Source organism: Salmo trutta, unplaced genomic scaffold (genome assembly GCF_901001165.1).
Source record: "Salmo trutta unplaced genomic scaffold, fSalTru1.1, whole genome shotgun sequence".
NCBI classification, from domain to species: Eukaryota; Metazoa; Chordata; class Actinopteri; order Salmoniformes; family Salmonidae; genus Salmo; species Salmo trutta.
The window spans coordinates 8,984,501-9,009,727 of record NW_021822911.1 but is presented as its reverse complement, the minus strand read 5'-3'; the positions used below and the strand labels follow the sequence as shown (position 1 = coordinate 9,009,727).

Here is a 25,227-nt window from a genome sequence, read left to right as displayed (position 1 = left end):
CTGAAACACTCATCCAGCCGTTCCTCTGGGTAACCCCGCTGTCTGAAACACTCATCCAGCCATTCCTCTGGGTAACCCCGCTGTCTGAAACACTCATCCAGCCATTCCTCTGGGTAACCCCGCTGTCTGAAACACTCATCCAGCCATTCCTCTGGGTAACCCCGCTGTCTGAAACACTCATCCAGCCATTCCTCTGGGTAACCCCGCTGTCTGAAACACTCATCCAGCCATTCCTCTGGGTAACCCCGCTGTCTGAAACACTCATCCAGCCGTTCCTCTGGGTAACCCCGCTGTCTGAAACACTCATCCAGCCGTTCCTCTGTGTAACCCCGCTGTCTGAAACACTCATCCAGCCGTTCCTCTGGGTAACCCCGCTGTCTGAAACACTCATCCAGCCATTCCTCTGGGTAACCCCGCTGTCTGAAACACTCATCCAGTCGTTCCTCTGGGTAACCCCGCTGTCTGAAACACTCATCCAGCCATTCCTCTGGGTAATCCTGATGTCTGAAACACTCATCCAGCCATTCCTCTGGGTAACCCCGCTGTCTGAAACACTCATCCAGCCATTCCTCTGGGTAACCCCGCTGTCTGAAACACTCATCCAGCCATTCCTCTGGGTAACCCCGCTGTCTGAAACACTCATCCAGACATTCCTCTGGGTAACCCCGCTGTCTGAAACACTCATCCAGCCATTCCTCTGGGTAACCCCGCTGTCTGAAACACTCATCCAGCCGTTCCTCTGGGTAACCCCGCTGTCTGAAACACTCATCCAGCCATTCCTCTGGGTAACCCCGCTGTCTGAAACACTCAGACAGCCATTCCTCTGGGTAACCCCGCTGTCTGAAACACTCATCCAGCCATTCCTCTGGGTAACCCCGCTGTCTGAAACACTCATCCAGCCATTCCTCTGGGTAACCCCGCTGTCTGAAACACTCATCCAGCCGTTCCTCTGGGTAACCCCGCTGTCTGAAACACTCATCCAGCCATTCCTCTGGGTAACCCCGCTGTCTGAAACACTCATCCAGCCATTCCTCTGGGTAACCCCGCTGTCTGAAACACTCATCCAGCCATTCCTCTGGGTAACCCCGCTGTCTGAAACACTCATCCAGCCATTCCTCTGGGTAACCCCGCTGTCTGAAACACTCATCCAGCCGTTCCTCTGGGTAACCCCGCTGTCTGAAACACTCATCCAGCCATTCCTCTGGGTAACCCCGCTGTCTGAAACACTCATCCAGCTATTCCTCTGGGTAACCCCGCTGTCTGAAACACTCAGACAGCCATTCCTCTGGGTAACCCCGCTGTCTGAAACACTCATCCAGCCATTCCTCTGGGTAACCCCGCTGTCTGAAACACTCATCCAGCGGTTCCTCTGGGTAACCCCGCTGTCTGAAACACTCATCCAGCCATTCCTCTGGGTAACCCCGCTGTCTGAAACACTCATCCAGCCGTTCCTCTGGGTAACCCCGCTGTCTGAAACACTCATCCAGACAGTCGGCTTGTTTGTCAGTACTCTAAATCCTGTGTATGCGACTGTATTGGCTGATGGGAAGGATCTTTTTTAGGGGTGTAGGGTGGAAGCTGTCTCCGCGTAACAGGGAATTCCTGTCCATCGGCTTCGTGTATAGGTCTGTGCGAAAACCACCCCGTCCCTCTTAATCAAAATGTCCAAATAACTCGTTTCATGCACATTAAAGGTGAGGGTGAATTTCAGATGTTCACTGCTTGTATTGATGAAGGAGTGGAATCGATGAAGTTCCTCTGCTGTCCCCTGGAATAGATGGAACACGTCATCAATGAAGACATTTACAGAGCCTGATGAGGTGCTAGAATGGATTGTTAGGGCTGACAATCACATTCTTCTCAAACAACCCCACATACAGTTTGGCATAATAAGAGGCAATTTTTAAACTACAATGACCATAATGCACTGCGTGCCTACTTGTCTTGTCTGTGTTTCTTTTACACCTGCTATGTAAAAGAGACCGAAGAATGCACAATGGTCAATGCTATCTGGGATCCTTGGGACATCCCTACCCTACACCCTGACCTTAACCCCGAACCTTAACCATTTTAAATGTTGACTTCAACAGGCTAGGGACGTCCCAAGGATGTATCTCTATCTGAAAATACATGATCTAAGTGACTGATAGTTGGTATTCAGCAGTCATAAAGCCTAATTTACTTTAACGAACGACTAAAATTGTGATTTTGTCAGACAGCATAGACAGCGGCTCTACACTTTATTGACTGACTGATCCATTCATCCTTCCATCCCTCCTCAGCCTTCCTCTCCTCTGAAGACCCAGTGAGGGTGGAGCTCAGTCAGAGAGCTGTTGAGGGACTGGTTAGGAAGAACACTTCTACAGCCAGAGAGGTGAGAGGTCACACATGGTTTAGATGGTAAATATTTATGTCCCCTTAGAGTTTCATCACATCAGCAAAAGGGAATATGTTCCATCATCCATGTTTATTTACATTAGTGCAAATTGTCCACTGATATTGGTGTAATTTCTCACCCCTTTTGGCTGTATGAAAGTTAATTTCCCCTCAGACACACATTTGTTCTTTGATATTATGAAGGTCATTTGTGAAGAATGTACTTTTCCTCACATCTCTTTACATTGCTTATGCATATTCCTTGCCCAGACTATGTTAAAGGCCCATCCTGGTAGATCTGAACCTAATGCAGCTTGGAGTGATCAGATGACAGAAGTCACATTTAGGTGCCAGGTGTAACTGAGGCTGTAGATGCTCCATATCCATTACTTTGAGTGTTTTATATAATATGACTAAATGTGTTTCTGTGTTGCAGGGGCAGTCAAGAAATGGAACAGCAATGCCACAGAACATGATATAATCAGAGCTGTGGGAGACCACCTCAAGCCCCTGGTAGAGCCGGGGGTGGTGTTTACCACTCCACCACGCCTTCAGCAGGCTGGAAAAGTGGGATTGATCTGTTTTTCATACTAAGATGGACCAAGAGTTTGTTGATTGGTCAGTCATTTGGTAAATTTGTTTTACAATGTGTTCAAATAAAATCAAGCTTTATTTATACAGACTGGATGCAACACAATGGCTTCACAGGAAAAAACAATGAAAATAAACATAAATATTTAGTACACAAATACAAGGATAAAAAACAGAAGAATGACAACTAATGAGCATTCTAAGGAAATGCCATTGATTAAAATATCAACAATATGATGCTATATTCAACCCAAAATATAACTTGTTTTTTAGGAGGGTCTCTGAAAGACACTATGGGGGTGTCCACTGGAAGTTGACTGGTAACAACAACTGGGACCTAAAAGACACCCACCATGAGACCCACTAAATCTGCCCAAGAAGACACAAACAAAAGAAAAACCCACACCAAACTTAAAGACAGGAAGCAAACCAAAAAGGTGGAGCAACTAAAGGTGTTGACTCTCCACATGTATCAAGACAACTGGAGCACTGGGCCAGACACTCTTAAATAGAACCTGGACCAGCTCAGGTGAAACACCTTCCCACTAACGAGATGGACAAGCCAGCACAGGTGTAACACATACTGACTAACGAGGTGACACCAATCAGTGCACCGAAGACACATTTCAGTTAAATGCATTCAATTATACAACTGACTAGGTATCCCCTTTTCCCACGTGGTAAAGTCCAACCTCAAAACATAAATGGAAAAACGAAAGCCTGTAACACCTTCCCCCTTAAGACAACAAATATATCCTATATTTTGGTTGGACAAGTTTGCTCACCACCAACAGAAAACAACTTCCATTTCACATTATAATCAACTACAATGCTTCACCTTCACCAATATAAACATGGGGTCTACTGGCTGTCAACAATTAAAAACAAGAAAAAAACACGTATTTCTAAATAATAATATACAATAGGATTATTTGTTTCTCCTTTTTCTTTCTATAGAATCCTAAATCCCACTAGCTTCTAGAACTCTCGTCTTCCTAAAACCCACTAGATTCTAGAACTCTCATCTTTCTAAATCCCACTAGCTTCTAGAACTCTCGTCTTCCTAAAACTCACTAGCTTCTAGAACTCTCGTCTTCCTAAAACTCACTAGATTCTAGAACTCTCGTCCCCTTGGAACGAGCCCAAACAAAACTCATCTCCAATACGGAAAAACATGCAGTCAAAATAAATTGTGATAACATGGCAACTCACTGGCTAAACACAAAACACAAATCTTTTTAACTGCCCACCCTTGAGACAATCAGAAACCAAGTTGTCCTTACCACGGACATGTCTGATTTCAAGAGGAAACTCCTGCAATATCCGTAGTAACTTTCCACCTCACTACAGAGCTTCTCTCTCTTTTCAGGGTTCACTAGATAGATATGTTGTTGGATCGAGGCCCAGTCCCCAATGTCATGCTCTAGTACATTTGGGTTGGCACATCTGAGAATAAACCCTGATATTCTAAAAGCAGGATAACAATGTCAATATAATTGTACCAAAAATGGTCAGCTGGTTACATGAAATGTAAATATGCATAGTCATATTTTCAACGTCTTTTCAATTACATGTTGCTAGGTGGGATAGCCCAATGTCAAAACACAGTTTTAACTTGTGTAAATCAATAACCAATATGCAGAAACAGTTTGTGATATGTTGAAAACCTAAACATAAAATGGACTATCTACATTTTACAATTACATTTTAGTCATTTAGTCAATTGTGCAAGAGGGAGATGAGGTTGCACATCCTGTTAAAACTAACAACTCAAAAACCACATGGAATCTGGGAATAATGTGTACATCCCTGGTTAGAGGACAACTTGTAGAAAACAGCTCGCTACATTTTGAAGTGTTGCGTTTTGATTCCAGTGGGTCACCAACATGGTAAGTGTAACACAGCTCTTTTTTTGTTAGTCACTTTTTGTTAAATCTCATAAATAGTAACTCTTCCATTTCAGAGCCTGGATTTTCCCCCTGAGGCTAATATCCATATCATGTTGAAATCAATAGAACAGGGGACAAACGTTTAGGGTTCCACATTGTGACATCATTAAAATACTCCTACTACAATGTTAAAACATTCTACATTGTGACATTATTTCATTGATATCATGAAACAACTCCTTCATGTATTTTCTGATGTTTGATCAGATGTCTTTTATCGGTGAATCTCTTGTCACACTGATCACAGCTATAAAGTTTCTCTCCTGTGTGTGTTCTCTGGTGTAGAGTCAGAGAGCCAGATTGACCAAAACTCTTCCCACATTGACCACAGCTATAAGGTTTATCTCCTGTGTGTCTTCTCTGGTGTATAGTCAGATGGCTAGATGTAGTAAAACTCTTCCCACATTGATCACTGTTTAGGTTTCTCTCCTGTGTGTATTCTATGGTGTAGAGTCAGCTGGCCAGATGTAGTAAAACTCTTCCCACATTGATCACAGCTATAAGGTTTCTCTCCTGTGTGTCTTCTCTGGTGTAAAGTCAGCTGGCCAGATGTAGTAAAACTCTTCCCACATTGACCACAGCTATAAGGTTTCTCTCCTGTGTGTGTTCTCTGGTGTGATACCAGATGGCTAGACATACCAAAACTCTTCCCACATTGATCACAGCTATAAGGTTTCTCTCCTGAGTGTATTCTCTGGTGCACTGTCAGCACTCCAGATTGACCAAAACTCTTCCCACATTGATCACATCTATAAGATTTCTCTCCTGTGTGTATTCTCTGGTGTGATACCAGATGGCCAGAACGACCAAAACTCTTCCCACATTGATCACAGTTATAAGGTTTCTCTCCTGTGTGTGTTCTCTGGTGTAGAGTCAGACTGCTAGATGTAGTAAAACTCTTCCCACATTGATCACAGCTATAAGGATTCTCTCCTGTGTGTATTCTCTGGTGCACTCTCAGAGTTTCAGATTGACTAAAACTCTTCCCACATTGATCACAGATATAAGGTTTCTCTCCTGTGTGTGTTCTCTGGTGTGATACCAGATGGCAAGATTGACCAAAACTCTTCCCACATTGACCACAGCTGTAAGATTTCTCTCTTGTGTGGATTCTCTGATGCATTTTAATGCCTGATGAGTTGAATCTCTTCCCACACTCAGTGCAGCAGTGAGTTCTCTTCCCTGTGCATCTCTGCAGGTGTTTCTTGAGGTGTTCTGATCTGGAGAGACTCTTCTCTGCCTTGTCAGCATCACGAGGTTGTTGAGGCTCCCCAGAGGATCCACGATAGTCCCATATCTCTCCTGTGTGAACAACAAAGTCAGACAGATGATTAAAGGCCCACAACAGCGGTAATCCACTGTAAAAGGTGATGCCAACAGTGTAGCCATGATGTTGAACAACAATTGACGTCTGTAATGAATGTTAAAATTATTTGACAATTGTCTTAAAATGAGCAAGAATAGACATATTATGTCTTGTTTTCACATTAGTAGTAACATCGATGATTGTAGGCTAGAAATAAGTTATTCATGTTGTTGAACCTCTAAGCAGTGTGCCGGACGACTTTTGGTCTCCAATATAGGCCCCTTTCTGTGTTTGCTAAAATTGCGGTACGAGGGCAATTTGATTGCAGAAACTCCTCCCTGCTAATGAGGAAACCGATAGTTACGGATGTACTATATCTGCCTGGAGCAAAAATGGTGAGCAAAGATTTTAGTTTTTCACAATGTATTCTGAATGTGAATGGGGGAAAACTCAGGGGAGTAACCTCCATTTCCAGGTTGATGATGAGTTCATTTCACACTACTATGGATTATAATTGTAAGGCTCGTTTGAATGTCCTGTTTAATATAATGTTTGCTACAGTATTATGAATTATGTGTAATTATTGAAGAACCGCGTTAATGACAGTATCCATTTGGGTGTTGTCAATAAAGTTAAGATTCTATTTTTATTTTTTTATTTCACCTTTATTTAACCAGGTAGGCCAGTTGAGAACAAGTTGAGAACATCACTGCTCTCGGTGATGCATTTTCTTCTTTGACACACCTCATGTCTAAACTTCTTTACAGTGAAATGATTTTGATTGGTGATCTCAACTGGTGTTGGTTAATGCCGGTGTCTGATCATTTAAAAATGTTTTGTAATTCTATGAATGTTACCCAGTTGATTAACTCACCCACTCGCCCTAATCTAAAATGCCCAGATAAATCTACCCTGATTAATTTGATATTGACAAATGTTCCACATAAATATTCTGCGGTTGGTGTTTTTTGTAATGATTTAAGTGACCATTGTGCTGTTGTTGCTATTAGAAATACTAAGATTTCTAAGTCTAACCCGCGTTTTATTCGTAAGAGAAATCTGAAGTGTTTCATTGAGCAGGCTTTCTTTCATGATTTGTTTTATTTTGACTGGAGCAAAATTGAGCTTATCCCTGATGTGGAAACTGCCTGGAAATTCTTTCATGATGGTTTTCTCCAAATAGTAAACAGACATGCTCCATTCCGCAGGTTCAGGGTTAAAGGGAGGGATAATCCATGGTTTTCGTCTGAGCTTTCTTGCATTGTTCACGACCGTAATCTAGCCTGGGCTAAAGCAAGGAAATCGTGTTCTGATGCTGATTGGCTTGTTTTTAGGCAGTTACGAAACAAGTGTTCTTCTCTTCTCAGGAAGGTCAAGTCTGAATATTTTACGTCTGTTACCACTGATAACCTGAATGACCCTAGAAAGTTTTGGAAGGCTATTAAGTCTATGTCTGGTAACAGTAATGTTAATGTTAATGAATTACCGTCATGTGTATTGAAGGACTCTGTTGCTGTATATGACAAAACTGAAATGCTGAATTGTTTCAATGAGCACTTTGTATCATCTGGTAGACTGTTTTATTCAGTGTCCTCTGTCTCTGTACAACCTTGTGTGGATGAACCAGTGAGAGCTGGTCAAACTTTTAGCTTTTTGCCATTCTCAGTGCAGGTGGTACATAAGGCCCTGAAATCCTTAGATCAGAGAAAGCCTGCAGGTCCTGATCTTTTGGATCCCTGCTTTTTAAATCTGGCAGATGATTTCATAGCTGAACCACTTACATATCTGTTTAATCTAACCCTGGAATGTAATGAAATTCCAAAGATCTGGAAATCAGCATTTGTCCTGCCACTTTTAAAAGGGGGAGATCCAACTCTGTTAAATAATTAGAGGCCAATCTCAAAGCTGTCACCCCTGGTCAAAATACTTGAAACCGTTGTAAGTGACCAGGTAAAAGAGTTTTTAGATACTAACTCTATTTTCTCAATGTACCAATCGGGTTTCAGGAAGAAGCATAGCACAATTACAGCAGCCATGAAGGTTTTAAATGATATCACTGAAGCCCTTGACAAAAAACAGCATTGTGTCTCACTTTTTATTGATCTCTCTAAGGCTTTTGATACAGTTTATCATGCTATACTAAGGCAGAGATTGTCGAGTGTAGGTCTTTCAGAGCATGCAGTTGCATGGTTTGTTAACTATCTGTCTGATAGAACTCAGTGCACTCAATTTGATGGGCTTAGGTCTGTTAAATTGTCTGTCTTAAATGGTGTGCCCCAAGGCTCTGTACTTGGTCCTCTCTTATTCACTATTTATATAAATAATTTAGATAAAAATGTCCAAAATGCACAAATTCATTTTTATGCTGATGATACTGTTATTTACTGTTGTGCTTCATCTCTTACAAAAGCTTTCCAGAACTTGCAAACTGCTTTTAATACTGTTCAACATACCTTGTCTCAATTGAAGCTTATCCTCAATACTGACAAAACTAAACTACTGGTGTTTTCTAAAGCAAGAAATAGACCTCTGAACCTTTCACCTATTACTACCTGTCAGGGCAAGGAGATTGAGGTTGTAACCTCATATAAATATCTTGGAATTTTGATTGATGATGGCCTCTTTTAAAATGCATATTCAACAACTTACAAAAAAATTGAAGCTGAAATTAGGATTTTATTTTAGGAATAAGGCTTGTTTTTCTTTTGAAGCCAGAAGGAGGCTAGTATCAGCTACATTTATGCCTTTATTAGACTATGGGGATATTTTATATATGAATGCTTCCACTCAGTGTTTGAGATCAATTGACACCCTTTACCATGGCACTTTGAGATTTATTTTAAACTGCAAAACCCTTACGCACCACTGCACTTTATATACCAGGGTTGGCTGGCCTTCTCTAGTCACTCGTAGGCTCAGTCACTGGTATACTTTCATTTACAAAGCCATTTTGGGTTTACTACCTTTTTATTTGGCCATTTTTATTGTTCAGAAATGTGGTGGGTACTCTCTTCGTTCGCGGGACTTTATCTTGCTAACTGTTCCAAATGTCCGAACTGAATTTGGTAAAAGGGCTTTTATGTACTCTGCGCCATCGTCTTGGAATGCCTTACAAAATACTTTTAAACTGGAAGAACTTGTCCCGATTGGTATTTTTAAATCACTGATGAATGATCTTGAGACTGATTACCTGACCTGTCAATGTTTTTAATTTGCTGTTTTTGATTTTGTTATACTCTTGTGAATTCTATGGTTTTTACTAGATTAATTGTAGTTTTTCATGTTTGTCTGTAATTTTTGTAATGACTTGGCGCTGCCTATCTTGGCCAGGACGCTCTTGAAAAAGAGATTTTAAATCTCAATGAGCCCTTCCTGGTTAAATAAAGGTAAAAAAAAAAAAAAAGTTACAATTTACAACTGCGACCTGGCCAAGATAAAGCAAAGTAGTGGGACAAAAACAACAGAGTTACACGTTGGATAAACAAACGAACAGTTAATAACACAATAGAAATATCTATATACAGTGTGTGCAAATGGAGTACGGAGGGAGGAAAGGCAATAAATAGGCCATAGAAGCAGAGTAATTACAATGTAACAAATGAACACTGGAGTGATGTGCAGATGATGATGTGCAAGTAGAAATACTGGGGTGCAAAAGAGCAGAAAAAGTTAATAAAAACATGGGGATGAGGTAGGCAGTTGGATGGGCTATTTACAGATGGGCTGTGTACAGCTGCAGCGATCGGTAAGCTGATCAGATAGCTGATGCTTAAAGTTAGTGAGGGAGATGAAAGTCATCAAATTCAGCGATTTTTGCAATTCGTTCCAGTGATTGGCAGCAGAGAACTGGAAGGAAATGCGGCCAAAGTAGGTGTTGGCTTTGGGGATGACCAGTGAGATATACCTCCTGGAGTGCGTGCTCTGGGTGGGTGTTGCTATGGTGACCAGTGAGCTGAGTTAAGGCGGAGCTTTACCAAGCAAAGACTTATAGATGACCTGGAGCCAGTGGATTTGGCGACGAATATGTAGCGAGGGCCAGCCGACGAGAGCAGACAGGTCGCAGTGGTGGGTGGTATATAGGGCTTTGGTGACAAAACGGATGGCACTGTGATAGACTGCATCCAGTTTGCTGAGTAGAGTGTTGGAGGCTATTTTGAAAATGACATCGCCGAAGTCAAGGATCGGTAGGATAGTCAGTTTTACGAGGGTATGTTTGGCAGCGTGAGTGAAAGAGGCTTTTTTTTGCGAAATAGGAAGCCGATTCTAGATTAAATTTTGGATTGGAAATGCTTAATATTAGCCTGGAAGGAGAGTTTACAGTCTAGCCAGACACCTAGGTATTTATAGTTGTCCACATATTCTAAGTCAGAAACGTCCAGAGTAGTTATGCTGGACGGGCGGGTGCGGGCAGCGATCGGTTGAAGAGCATACATTTAGTTCTACTAGCGTTTAAAGAGCAGTTGGAGGCCACGGGTGGAGTGTTGTATGGCATTGAAGCTTGTTTGGAGGAGAGTTAACTTCTTTCGGATAGGGGGCAGTATTTTGACGTCCGGATGAAAAGCGTGCCAGTAGTAAACTGCCTGCTACTCAGGCCCAGAATGTAGGATATGTAGGATATGCATATAATTAGTAGATTTGGATAGACACCACTCTGAAGTTTCCAGAACTGTCTGTGAGTATAACAGAACTCATATGGCAGGCAAAAACCAGAAAAAAATCCAACCAGGAAGTGAGGAAATCTGAGGTTTGTAGTTTTTCAAGTGATTGCCTATCCAGTATACAGTGTCTTTGGGGTCATTTTGCACTTCCTAAGGCTTCCACTAGATGTCAACAGTCTTTAGAACGTGTTTCAGGCTTCTACTGTGAATGGGGAGAGAATAAGAGCTGATTGAGTCAGGTGTCTGGCCGTTGGCCATTATTTTAGTTACGTGCGCAGCCATGAGCACGAGCTCAGTTCTCTTTCCTTTATGAAGACAAAGGACTTGTCCGGTTGGCATATTATGGAAGATTTATGATAAAAACATCCTAAAGATTGATTCTATACATCGTTTGACATGTTTCTACGAACTGTAATATAACTTTTTTGACTTTTCATCTGAACTTACTGCGCGAGCACAGTGCATTTGGATTACTCGACCGAACGCGCAAACAAAAAGGAGGTATTTGGACATATATATGGACTTTATCGAAACAGATGAACATGTATTGTGGAACTGGGATCCCTGGGAGTGCATTCCGATGAAGATCATCAAAGGTAAGTGAATATTTATAATGCTTTTTCTGAGTTTTGTTGACTCCACAAAATGGCGGGTTTGGTTTCCTAACTGAGCGCCGTACTCAGATTATTGCAAAGTGTGTTTTCGTGTAAAGTTTTTTTGAAATCTGACACAGCGGTTGCATTAAGGAGAAGTGTATCTATAATTCTTTGAATAACAGTTGTATATTTTGTCAATGTGTATGATGAGAGTACGACCCTGCCTCACACAGGAAGCGGCGCAGGTCCTAATCCAGGCACTTGTCATCTCCCGTCTGGATTACTGCAACTCGCTGTTGGCTGGGCTCCCTGCCTGTGCCATCAAACCCCTACAACTCATCCAGAACGCCGCAGCCCGTCTGGTGTTCAACCTTCCCAAGTTCTCTCACGTCACCCCGCTCCTCCGCTCTCTCCACTGGCTTCCAGTTGAAGCTCGCATCCGCTACAAGACCATGGTGCTTGCCTACGGAGCTGTGAGGGGAACGGCACCTCCGTACCTTCAGGGTCTGATCAGGCCCTACACCCAAACAAGGGCACTGCGTTCATCCACCTCTGGCCTGCTCGCCTCCCTACCTCTGAGGAAGCACAGTTCCCGCTCAGCCCAGTCAAAACTGTTCGCCGCTCTGGCACCCCAATGGTGGAACAATCTCCCTCACGATGCCAGGACAGCGGAGTCAATCACCACCTTCCGGAGACACCTGAAACCCCACCTCTTTAAGGAATACCTGGGATAGGATAAAGTAATCCTTCTAACCCCCCCCCCCTTTAAAAGATTTAGATGCACTATTGTAAAGTGTTTGTTCTACTGGATATTATAGGTGAATGCACCAATTTGTAAGTCGCTCTGGATAAGAGCGTCTGCTAAATGACTTAAATGTAAATGTAAATGTAATGAGTATTTCTGTAAATTGATGTGCTCATTCACCGGAAGTTTTGGGAGGCAAAACATTTCTGAACATTACACGCCAATGTAAAATGGGGTTTTTGGATATAAATATGAACTTTATCGAGCAAAACATACTTGTATTGTGTAACATGAAGTCCTATGAGTGCCATCTGATGAAGATCATCAAAGGTTAGTGATTCATTTTAGCTGTATTTCTGTTTTTTGTGACGCCTCTCCTTGCTTGGAAAATGGCTGTGTTTTTTCTTGTCTAGGTGTTGTCCTAACAATCTAATGCTATGCTTTCGCCGTAAAGCCTTTTTTGAAATCGGACAATGTGGTTCGATTAACGAGAAGTTTATCTTTAAAATGGTGTAAAATAGTTGTACGTTTGAGAAATTTGAATTATGAGATTTGTTGTTTTGAACTTGGCGCCCTGCTATTTCACTGGCTGTTGGTGAGTGGGACGGTAGTGTCCTACCTGCCCAAGAGAGTTTAATTAATTTAACTGTAACTACATAGTTAATGAGTATATACTACATACTATTAGTTAATTGTAGTAAACTGTAACTACATACTTAATGAGTACATACTACATACTATTAGTTAATTGTAGTAAACTGTAACTACATACTTAATGAGTACATACTACATACTATTAGTTAATTGTAGTATACTGTAACTACATACTTAATGAGTACATACTACATACTATTAGTTAATTGTAGTATACTGTAACTACATACTTAATGAGTATATACTACATACTATTAGTTAATTGTAGTATACTCTAACCGAACCGTTTCCTTTCAGTTGAGCGCTCTTCTCCTGTCTACCGGAAGTGTATGCTGTTGCTATGCAACCTCTTGCTATCTAGTTAGCATAACACATTACTAGTTAGACATTTTACGACTTCGGGTGTGTTTTAAATTCAACTTGAATACCAGAGTGCTTCATAAATTCAGACCGTTGTCAGATTGTCCGTTTGTAAATTCAGCCCGTTTCGCTCTCGGAGCCACTGGACGCTCCGGCCGAGGAGTTGGGTTGATTTGACCGTTCTGACCTTAGCTTGCTAGCTACTTCCAAACACAAATGAGACTCTGACCATTTTACTCGCCCTAGCAGAGCTGGTTAGGCAGTTTTCATGTTATCCAGAGTGACTGTAACTGTGCTGCTGGAAAACATTTAAATTACAGGGTTTTTTGCCTACGTTTACTGACACCTGGACATATTGAACGGGTGTTGAGCGCTAGTAAATTCATTATTCTGCTCTCTGGTACTCAGACGAGAGTGCTCTGAAATCAGAGTAGATAGTCAGAGTGAATTTATGAAAGCACCCGAATGTCCATTGAGAAAGCACTACGACTATACCATTTAGCTAAGCGAACAATGACGGGAATAATCAAGTCAATAAACGTTGGGTAGTTAGTTAGATAGAATATAGTTCATATACTGGCAAGTTTGATGTATAAGTAGCCAACTAACGTTAGGTAGCTAGTTAACATACCGGTACATACTGATGTAATAATATGCTAGCAAATTGTCAGCCAAAATAACGTGTAAGGTAACTTATTTGAAAAAGCATTACATTATTACATTGCTCAAAATTTTCTTAACATTTGTCATAATTAGTTAAAACAATGAATTTGTATCGGCTCTAGTTGGACTTCGGCTGCATATATAAATTGGCTGAATATTATACAATGACTTATCAATAGCTGTAACAATTTGACCCCCACAGGAAATCTACACTGGCAATTATAGAAAGACCCATTTACTATAAAACCATTGATTCTTGAAGAATATAACTTATAACTGCCTCAAATGTTTAAACTGTATTACCCCACCAGAAACAAAACATAAGCTTTAAAAACGCCACTGTTTGTAAACAAGCACTATATAGCCTTGAAATCTGGTTAAAAACTATAATTTTGGCCTTATGGATGGCCAGTCTTTGTATTTATAGTGTAGTCCATTCAGGGGGTAGTCCTGAGCTGAACTCAATCCTGGGTCCAGCGACTGTCAAGCCAACACCTTATAACTGTTACGCCAAGATGTCTGAACTTCTTGACGAGGTCGGTAGGTGTTGGGTTACGGTTGATACAATAGCTTCCTCTATGAATTTGAGAGTGGTTACATTTCTCCAGCCCCCATTCCTCAGCTGTTTACCAAACCAAGTCTCAGGGCTGACAATTTTTTGCTATTTAAATCCTAGGTTGTCCCTTTAAAATAGCCGCACATCTATCAACCAATCTGTAGTTCATACAATAACAAAGCTGTCATTCCACCACTGTTTTGGTAATAAGAGGATTATGGGGTTGGAGAAATGTAACTACTCTCAAATTCATAGACAGACCTATGGATGCAAGGACTGACCATCCATGATATCAACAATATAGTTTTAACCATGTTGAGGCTATACAGTGTTGATTTACATTGTTTCTAAACATTGGAGTAAAAAAAGCTTATTTGTGGTTCTGATGGGGAACAACAGTTGAACTAAGCTCATGAGGCATGTGTTATATTCTTCAAGAATCAATGGCTATGAATAAATAATTTTAAAAGTCTAAATATGGATGTAGCTATTGCATATTTCCCCTTTAACACCAAACATCAGTTCAACAACAGCAGAGTTTGTGCCTCTGTTTTTAAGACAGTACATACTAGTGTTAATCAGGGCCCGTTCATCGTTAGAACCATTGGATGCCTTAACATGCCTTTGGGAAACCGAGCCCAGATATCCAGTTTCATCCTCGTCTTCCTCCAATGTGACAGTCATCTCCCCCTCCTCCTCTTTCACTCCAAAAACTGCCTCCTCCTCTTTCTCTTCCTCTTCTTTTACAGTAACATCCTCCTCCTCTTTCACTCTGAACGCGTCTTCCTCTTCTTTCACTGTAACGTCTTTCTCTTCTTCTATCACTGTAACAGCCTCACCCTCTACTTGTTTTTGTATTGTGACATCCTCTTCCTCCTCTTTTACGACAACGTTCAGCCACAGACCCTCTTTCTCCGTCCAGCAGACCTCCTCTTTATCAGGAGGAGAGTAGCTTAGTGAGCACATGGTCGGGGATGTTAGCTAGCTATGCTAATGCTAACTCAACCAGCCCGCTAGCTGACCAATAACAACAACACCGTAAATATGAAATTAAATCTGATAACTAACTAGACGACAGTAGTGGGTTTTAAACACAGTGGTTAATATACACGAAAGCGTCTAAAGAGCTGTATTGGTTCGGCTATTTTGTCTAGCAAGCTACCGAGGTGGCTAAATAACTGTTGCTACTGTTGAAAGAAGCGTTCCGTCCACTACATTATACGTCACACCAACAGCATCGCCTTAAAGCCCCACATTATGTATTGTTACACCATGTAGGATCAGTATAGACCTAGTCTGTTCATTATATACATCTACATGATGTATTGTTACACCATGTAGGATCAGTATAGACCTAGTCTGTTCATTATATACATCTACATGATGTATTGTTACACCATGTAGGAGCAGTATAGACCTAGTCTGTTCATTATATACATCTACATGATGTATTGTTACACCATGTAGGAGCAGTATAGACCTAGTCTGTTCATTATATACATCTACATGATGTATTGTTACACCATGTAGGAGCAGTATAGACCTAGTCTGTTCATTATATACATCTACATGATGTATTGTTACACCATGTAGGAGCAGTATAGACCTAGTCTGTTCATTATATACATCTAAATGATGTATTGTTACACCATGTAGGAGCAGTATAGACCTAGTCCTATACCTAGTCCTATATTATTTTATACTAATACAATTGCTCAGAGAAAGATATTTAGTGTAACATGTAATTCTCAAAAGGTAGGGGTCTGAATTATTGCCACCCATGTTTTCAATACTCCAGCACCCTCCCCTTTGGAGGATAATGACACTGAAATGTTTCATGAGATTAGAGAACACATTGCGTGGGATCTTAGACCATTCCTCCAAACAGAATCTCTACAGGTCCTCAATTTCTTTTGTCTGCGCTTGTGTACTGCCCTGTTCAATTCAAACCACAGGTTTTCAATGGAGTTCAAGTCCGAAGACTGAGATGGCCATTGAAAATTTTGATTTTGTACCCAATTAACCATTTCTTCGTGGATGTTGATGTGTCTTGCTGGAAGATCCACTTATGGCCAAGTTTCAGCCTCCTAGCAGAGAGGTAACCAGGTTTTGGGCTAAAATATCCTGGTAGTGGGTAAAGTTTATTTATTTATTTCATACAGTAATTTTTGCTCATCTTTATCAAGGGTATCTAACTAGGTGCTTATTTTGATATCTAGTTATTTGACCGAATCAGAAATACAGATGTGGAGTAGATGTAGAGTTTGTTTTAAATTCTCATAAAAAACTGAACTAATCAAACAACACTTGTTGCTCTTTATACGTGTTGATATAATATTCATATTTAATGTAGAGAAAAACAACGTTTCCCTAAACTGCTTTATAATATTATAATTCAATGAAGAAGAAAAATAGTTTTCCCTCCTCAACTGCGTTTCCTCCCCCCAGACAGCAGGTGGCGATATGTGTCTTTCAGGCGATGTTTCTAGTGTGACGTATAATCTAGTGGACGGAACGCTTCTTCAACAACTGCAGCCACCTCGGTAGCTCGCTAGCCGACAAAGTCTGAACATTCAAGCTCTTTAGACAATTTCGTGGTTTATTTGCCACTTTGCTTTAAACATACTTATGTGGAAACAACTAGCTACCCCATTTCATTTCATATTTACGTTGTAAGTCAACTATCTGGCTGGTTAAGTTAGCATTAGCCTAGCTAGCTAACATCCCCGACCATGCGCTCACTAAACTACTCTCCTCCTGCTAAAGAAGAGGTCTGTTGGACGGAGAAAGAAGCTCTGGGGCTGAACATTGTCGTGGAAGAGGAGGATGTTACAGTAAAACAAGAAGTAGAGGGTGAGGCTGTTACAGTGAAAGAAGAAGAGAAAGACGTTACAGTGAAAGACGAGGAAGACGCCTTCAGAGTGAAAGAGGAGGAGGAAGATGCAGTTTTTGGAGTGGAGGGTGAAGTGAAAGAAGATGAAGACGTTTTTGGAATTAAGGCTGAAGAGGGGGAGATTACTGTCACATTAGAGGAGGACGAAGAAGAGAAGACTGGAGAACTGATTAACACCAGTAAATACAGTGAGTACTATCTAATAAAACAGGGACATTGATCTGATTAACACCAGTAAATACAGTGAGTACTATCTTATAAAACAGGGACATTGATCTGATTAACACCAGTAAATACAGTGAGTACTATCTTATAACAGTCTTCCCTGTAGCTCAGTTGGTAGAGCATGGTGTTTGCAACACATGGTGTTTGCAACGCCAGGGTTGTGGGTTCGATTCCCACGGGGGGCCATGTATGAAATGTATGCATTCACTACTGTAAGTCGCTCTGGATAAGAGCGTCTGCTAAATGACTAAAAATGTAAATAAAACAGGGACACAAGCCATTTTCTGGTATATAAGTTATAAACACACTAAAGGGAAACAAATAAATGTTTTGTGCAAAATAGTGTTTTTTTTTAAACAACTGCAAACTAGAAGGAGTGAGTGATGTCATAGTAAGGCCTTCAAGGAGTTGGCTTGATGGGAAGTCGTGATGTCATCCAATAGGATGCTGATCTTCATGTGAATATTCATTATTCTTTTTAAAATCCTTCCTGTTCTGTCAAGTTGGTTGTTGATCATTGCTAGAAAGCCATTTTCAAGTCTTGCCATTGACTTTCAAGACGATTTAAGTCCAAACTGTAACTAGGCCACTCAGGAACATTCAATGTCATCTTGGTAAGCTCCTCCAGTGTAGATTTGGCCTTGTGGTTTAGGTTATTGTCCTGTTAGGACAGTTTTTTTGTATTCAGATCTCTGAAATGCTCTCTAACTACGTAACATTTAGTGTCTCCTTATGTTACGGTGGGAAAACAGTTTTCATGGGAACAGAAATCCTAAATCATTTCAGAGTTTGCTAAATCCAGTGGTTCAAACCGAGAGTCACCTTAACTTTATTGACACCCAAATGGATACTGTCATTAATGTGGTTCTTCAATAATTACACATAATTCTTAATACTGTAGCTGTTTAGTTACAGTCACATGTTCAACTATCGTTTGCTGATCCAGGAAATCATTTTCTGAATGACAGTCACATGACAAACATCATGACATGCAACAACAACCAAAGTGCTTCTTCATTCATTACTCTGGTAAAGACAGTTATGCCGTGCTCCACGTTGGATCCAACATCCCTAACAAATTGATGTTTATAATGTGTTATTGTCTGCTTGATTTACAGTAGGGTCTCGTTAGTCTGTCTGGACACAGAGATACTTTGCTCATAATGTGTAGAGAATTGTTCCTTGATGGATAGGCTATTGTTCAACACACAGAGCTATTTTCCTTTATTCAGGACATTTAGAATGACAACACATTACAGAGTAGCCTAGTGGGATTATTCACAAAATTATCTGGTGATCAGGTTATGAAATGTCATGACAAAGACATTTTAGTTTCCATGTTTCACCTGAAATATTAAATATATAGTCCTAGGTCTATGTTGTTGTTAGGTGAAGTTATGGGTCCTACAGTAGGTCTATGTTATTGTTAGGTGATGTTATGGGCAAATACTTAGTGTAAAACCCTCTGTCAGGCTGATGGCAAAGCTAGCCAAAGAGCATTTTACAGGTTTAAGTGTTTATGTATAAAGCAGTTGATTTGCGACAATAACACAAACATATTAAGCAGGAGATTCAAACGAGCGTTACAATTATAATCTTAAAGTAATGTGAAATGCACTCATAAACAACCTGTAAATGGAGGCTATATTTGCTGTCAGCCTATGAGAACTCCCCTGAGTTTTCCCCCACGGTGGTGAATTAGTGAATAGACACAGAGCTTAATGTGAGTTTCCTTGAGTAGCACTCCTGATAGTGCTGTAATATTCAGAATGCCTTGTGAAAAACTAAAATCGTCGCTCACCATTTTTTCTCCAGGCAGAGAGAAAAAACTACATCCATAACTAGTGGTTTCCTCATTAGCAGATATACTACATCCATAACTAGTGGTTTCCTCATTACCAGATATACTACATCCATAACTAGTGGTTTCCTCATTACCAGATATACTACATCCATAACTAGTGGTTTCCTCATTACCAGATATACTACATCCATATCTAGTGGTTTCCTCATTACCAGATATACTACATCCATAACTAGTGGTTTCCTCATTACCAGATATACTACATCCATAACTAGTGGTTTCCTCATTACCAGATATACTACATCCATAACTAGTGGTTTCCTCATTACCAGATTATACTACATCCATAACTAGTGGTTTCCTCATTAGCAGATATACTACATCCATAACTAGTGGTTTCCTCATTACCAGATATACTACATCCATATCTAGTGGTTTCCTCATTACCAGATATACTACATCCATAACTAGTGGTTTCCTCATTACCAGATATACTACATCCATAACTAGTGGTTTCCTCATTACCAGATATACTACATCCATAACTAGTGGTTTCCTCATTACCAGATATACTACATCCATAACTTGTGGTTTCCTCATTACCAAATATACTACATCCATAACTAGTGGTTTCCTCATCACCAGATATACTACATCCATAACTAGTGGTTTCCTCATTACCAGATATACTACATCCATAACTAGTGGTTTCCTCATTAGCAGATATTCTACATCCATAACTAGTGGTTTCCTCATTACCAGATATACTACATCCATAACTTGTGGTTTCCTCATTACCAGATATACTACATCCATAACTAGTGGTTTCCTCATTACCAGATATACTACATCCATAACTATCGGTTTCCTCATCAGCAGGGAGGTGTTTCTGCAAGTGTTTTTGCATGTGCATCGCCCTCGTGCCGCAATTTTAGCAAACACAGAAAGGGGCCAAAATTTGAGACCAAAAGTCGTCTGGCACACTGCTTAGGATTTCAACAACTTTAATAACTTATTTCTAGCCTACAAACATCGATGTTACTACTAATGTGAAAACAAGACAAAATATGACTATTCTTGCTCATTTTAGGACAATTGTCAAATAATTGTAACATTCATTACTGACTTAAATTGTTTACAACATCATGGCTGCACTGTTGGCAACACTTTTACAGTGGATTTCCGCTGTTGTGGGCCTTTAACCATCTGTCTGACTTTGTTGTTCACATAGGAGAGAGACGTGACTATCGTGGATCCTCTGGGGAGCTTCAACAACATCATGATGCTGACGAGGCAGAGAAGAGTCTCTCAGAACACCTCAGGAAACACCTGCAGAGATCCACAGGGAAGAGAACTCACTGCTGCTCTGACTGTGGGAAGAGATTCACCTCATCAGGCATTAAAATTCATCAGAGAACACACACAGGAGAGAAACCTTACGGCTGTGTTCAATGTGGGAAGAGTTTTGGTCAATCTGGCCATCTGGTATCACACCAGAGAACACACACAGGAGAGAAATCTTATAGCTGTGGTCAATGTGGGAAGAGTTTTGCTGCATCTAGAACTCTGACTCAACACCAGAGAATACACACAGGAGAGAAACCTTATTGCTGTGATCAATGTGGGAAGAGTTTTCGTGGATCTGGCCATCTGGTATCACACCAGAGAACACACACAGGAGAGAAACCTTATAGCTGTGTTCAATGTGGGAAGAGTTTTACTACATCTGGCTCGCTGACTCTACACCAGAGAACACACACAGGAGAGAAACCTTATAGCTGTGATCAATGTGGGAAGAGTTTTGGTCAATCTGGCCATCTAGTATCACACCAGAGAACGCACACAGGAGAGAAATCTTATAGCTGTGGTCAATGTGGGAAGAGTTTTGCTGCATCTAGAAATCTGACTCTACACCAGAGAACACACACAGGAGAGAAACCTTATAGCTGTGATCAATGTGGGAAGAGTTTTACTACATCTGGCTCGCTGACTCTACACCAGAGAACACACACAGGAGAGAAACCTTATAGCTGTGATCAATGTGGGAAGAGTTTTGGTCAATCTGGCCATCTAGTATCACACCAGAGAACACACACAGGAGAGAAATCTTATAGCTGTGGTCAATGTGGGAAGAGTTTTCGTGGATCTGGCCATCTGGTATCACACCAGAGATTACACACAGGAGAGAAACCTTATAGCTGTGATCAATGTGGGAAGAGTTTTACTACATCTGGCTCTCTGACTCTACACCAGAGAATACACACAGGAGAGAAACCTTATAGCTGTGATCAATGTGGGAAGACTTTTATAACATCTGGCTCTCTGACTGTACACCAGAGAACACACACAGGAGAGAAACCTTATAGCTGTGGTCAATGTGGGAAGAGTTTTGGTCAATCTGGCTCTCTGACTCTACACCAGAGAACACACACAGGAGAGAAATCTTATAGCTGTGATCAGTGTGACAAGAGATTCACCGATAAAAGACATCTGATCAAACATCAGAAAATACATGAAGGAGTTGTTTCATGATATCAATGATATGTCACAATGTAGAATGTTTTAACATTGTAGAAGGAGTATTTTAATGATGTCACAATGTAGAACCCTAAACGTTTGTCCCCTGTTCTATTGATTTCAACATGATATGGATATTATCCTCAGGGGGAAAATCCAGGCTCTGAAATGGAAGAGTACTATTTATGTGATTTAACAAAAAAGTGACTAACAAAAAAAGAGTTGTTACACTTACCACGTTGGTGACCCACTGGAATCAAAATGCAACACTTCAAAATGTATCTGGCTGTTTTCTACAAATTGTCCTCTAACCAGTGATGTACACATTATTCCCAGATTCCGTGTGGTTTTTGAGCTGTTAGTTTTAACAGGATGTACTCCCTCTCTCGCGCGATATAAGTGATGACAAATAAGTGTTGTGTTTCTCTTAGTGTTGGGGACACAAACTCAAAATGTAGCTGACTGTCTTCTGCAGGTTGTCCTCTAACCAGTGAGGTAAAAGATGTCTCCCATTTCCATGTGTTTATTTTTAGTTGTGAAAGTTTCAACAGCACGTACAGCCTGATTTCCCCCCTAATCGATATCAGTGATTTAATTTCAATGTACTTACAGCCTATACACATGGTCGCAGTATAATAAATTGGTCTATAATTAATTTTATTAACAATCCTACATCACTCCAGCATTTCTTGACAACATTCAAGTGCTAATTGTCTTTATTCCACTACTGAAGAAGCATGACTCAAATCACCTCATATTTCAAACATCCAGCCTGACAAAAGATACATTTTATGCCTCACCCTTAAGTTAATTATTGCCAATACATATTAACAAAGGGGTTTTCATTTGCTGTTCATATTTCATATTTACAATTCATGTAACGTTTAGTAATCATAGTTATTTATGCAATCAACTGACCATTTTTGGGTACAATTATATTGACATTGCTGCCCTGCTTTTAGAATATCAGGGTTCATTCTCAGATGTGCCAACCCAAATGTACTAGAGCATGACATTGGGGACTGGGCCCCGATCCAACAACATGCCTATCTAGTGAACCCTGAAAAGAGAGAGAAGCTCTGCAGTGAGGTGGAACGTTACTACGGATATTGCAGGAGTTTGCTCTTGAAATCAGACATGACTAATACAATTTCATTTGAGTTTCGTTTGGGCTCGTTCCAAGGGGACGAGAGATCTAGAAGCTAGTGAGTTTTAGGAAGACGAGAGTTCTAGAAGCTAGTGAGTTTTAGGAAGACGAGAGTTCTAGAAGCTAGTGAGTTTTAGGAAGACGAGAGTTCTAGAAGCTTGTGAGTTTTAGGATTCTATATAAAGAAAAAGGAGAAAAAAATAATCCTATTGTATATTATTATTTAAATACGTGTTTTTTTTCATGTTTTTAATTGTTGACATCCAGTAGACACCATGTTTATATTGGTGAAGGTGAATCATTGTAGTTGATTATAATGTGAAATGGAAGTTGTTTTCTGTTGGTGGTGAGCAAACTTGTCCTAAAGAAATGTAGGATATATTTGTTGTCTTAAAGGGGAAGGTGTTACAGGCTTTGGTTTTTCCATTTATGTTTTGAGGTTGGACTTTAGCACGTCTAGCTCGTTAGCTCGTTAGCACGTCTAGCTCGTTAGCACGTCTAGCTCGTCAGCACGTGTAGCTCGTTAGCCCGTCTAGCTCGTTAGCCCGTCTAGCTCGTTAGCCCGTCTAGCTCGTTAGCCCGTCTAGCTCGTTAGCCCGTCTAGCTCGTAGGACGCACTGATTGGTGTCACCTCGTTAGTCAGTATGTGTTACACCTGTGCTGGCTTGTCCATCTCGTTAGTGGGAAGGTGTTTCACCTGAGCTGGTCCAGGTTCTATTTAAGAGTGTCTGGCCCAGTGCTCCAGTTGTCTTGATACATGTGGAGAGTCAACACCTTTAGTTGCTCCACCTTTTTGGTTTGCTTCCTGTCTTTAAGTTTGGTGTGGGTTTTTCTTTTGTTTTCCTCTTCTTGGGCAGATTTAGTGGGTCTCATGGTGGGTGTCTTTTAGGTCCCAGTTGTTGTTACTAGTCAACTTCCAGTGGACACCCTCATAGTGTCTTTCAGAGCCCCTCCTATAAATCAAGCTTGTAGTTTGGGTTGGACATTGCATCCAATTAATATTTTAATCAACGGAATTTCCTTAGGGTGCCAATTAGTCTTTAAGATGTTAATTTACTTTTTTATCCTGTTATGTTTGTTGTGTACTAAATATTTGTTTTTCTCCCCTGTGAAGCCATTGTGTTGCATCCATGTCTGAAATGTGCTGTATAAATAAAGCTTGATTTGATTTGAACATATTGCAAAACAAATTAACCCAATGACCGACAATCAACATACTCTTGCAAAACCAATTAACAAATATGTGCAAAAGCAACACATATTGGTCCATCTTAGTATGAAAAAGTATATCTTCCACTGTCAAAATAGTGCAAATGGTATGCATGTTTAGTATCACTTTTCAACCAACCCAGTTCATTTGTTGAAAATGAAAAATGTTGAACTCAACAATACATCAGAGGATATTATGTTGAAAATGATTCAACTACTGAAAACTGAAACAAACAAATGGATCATTCCCACTTTTCCAGCCTGCTGAAGGCGTGGTGGAGTGGTAAACACCACCCCCGGCTCTACCAGGGGCTTGAGGTGGTCTCCCACAGCTCTGCTTATGTCATGTTCTGTGGCCTTGCTGTTCCATTTCTTGACTGCCCCTGCAACACAGAAACACATTTAGTCATATTATATAAAACACTCAAAGTAATGGATATGGAGCATCTATGGCCTCAGTTACACCTGGCACCTAAATGTGACTTCTGTCATCCGATCACTCCAAACTGCATTAGGTTCAGATCTACCAGGATGGGCCTTTGGCACAGTCTGGATGCAGTCAGGCCACTGAATATAAATAAGCAATGTAAAGAGATGGGGTGAATAAGGGGAAAAATACGTTTTACACAAATTACCTTCATATTAACAAAGAACAAATGTGTGCCTGAGGGGAAATTAACTTTCATACAGCCAAAAGGGGTAAGAAATTACACCAATTTCAGTGGACAATTTGCACTAATGTAAATAAACATGGATGATGGAACATATTACCTTTTGCTGAGGTGATGAACCGCTAAGGGGACATAAATATTTACCATCTAAACCATGTGTGACCTCTCACCTCTCTGGCAGTAGAAGTGTTCTTCCTAACCAGTCCCTCAACAGCTCTCTGACTGAGCTCCACCCTCACTGGGTCTTCAGAGGAGAGGAAGGCTGAGGAGGGATGGAAGGATGAATGGATCAGTCAGTCAATAAAGT

General features: G+C 40.7%; 2 protein-coding genes across 2 annotated transcripts in view; one reads left to right on the top strand and one right to left on the bottom strand.

Moving 5' to 3' along the window:
- Nucleotides 1-21,827, top strand: part of LOC115186791 (zinc finger protein 271-like) — a gene marked incomplete at its 3' end in the record, with an annotated part of 117,971 nt that extends 96,144 nt beyond the window's left edge. The window contains exons 3-4 of the mRNA XM_029746285.1: nucleotides 6,980-6,988; nucleotides 20,773-21,827. Coding sequence (XP_029602145.1) covers nucleotides 6,980-6,988; nucleotides 20,773-21,827 — 1,064 coding nt within the window. The remainder of the gene's footprint in view (nucleotides 1-6,979; nucleotides 6,989-20,772) is intronic.
- Nucleotides 1-25,227, bottom strand: part of LOC115186351 (NACHT, LRR and PYD domains-containing protein 12-like) — a gene marked incomplete at both ends in the record, with an annotated part of 347,545 nt that overhangs the window by 247,208 nt on the left and 75,110 nt on the right. The window lies entirely within an intron of this gene.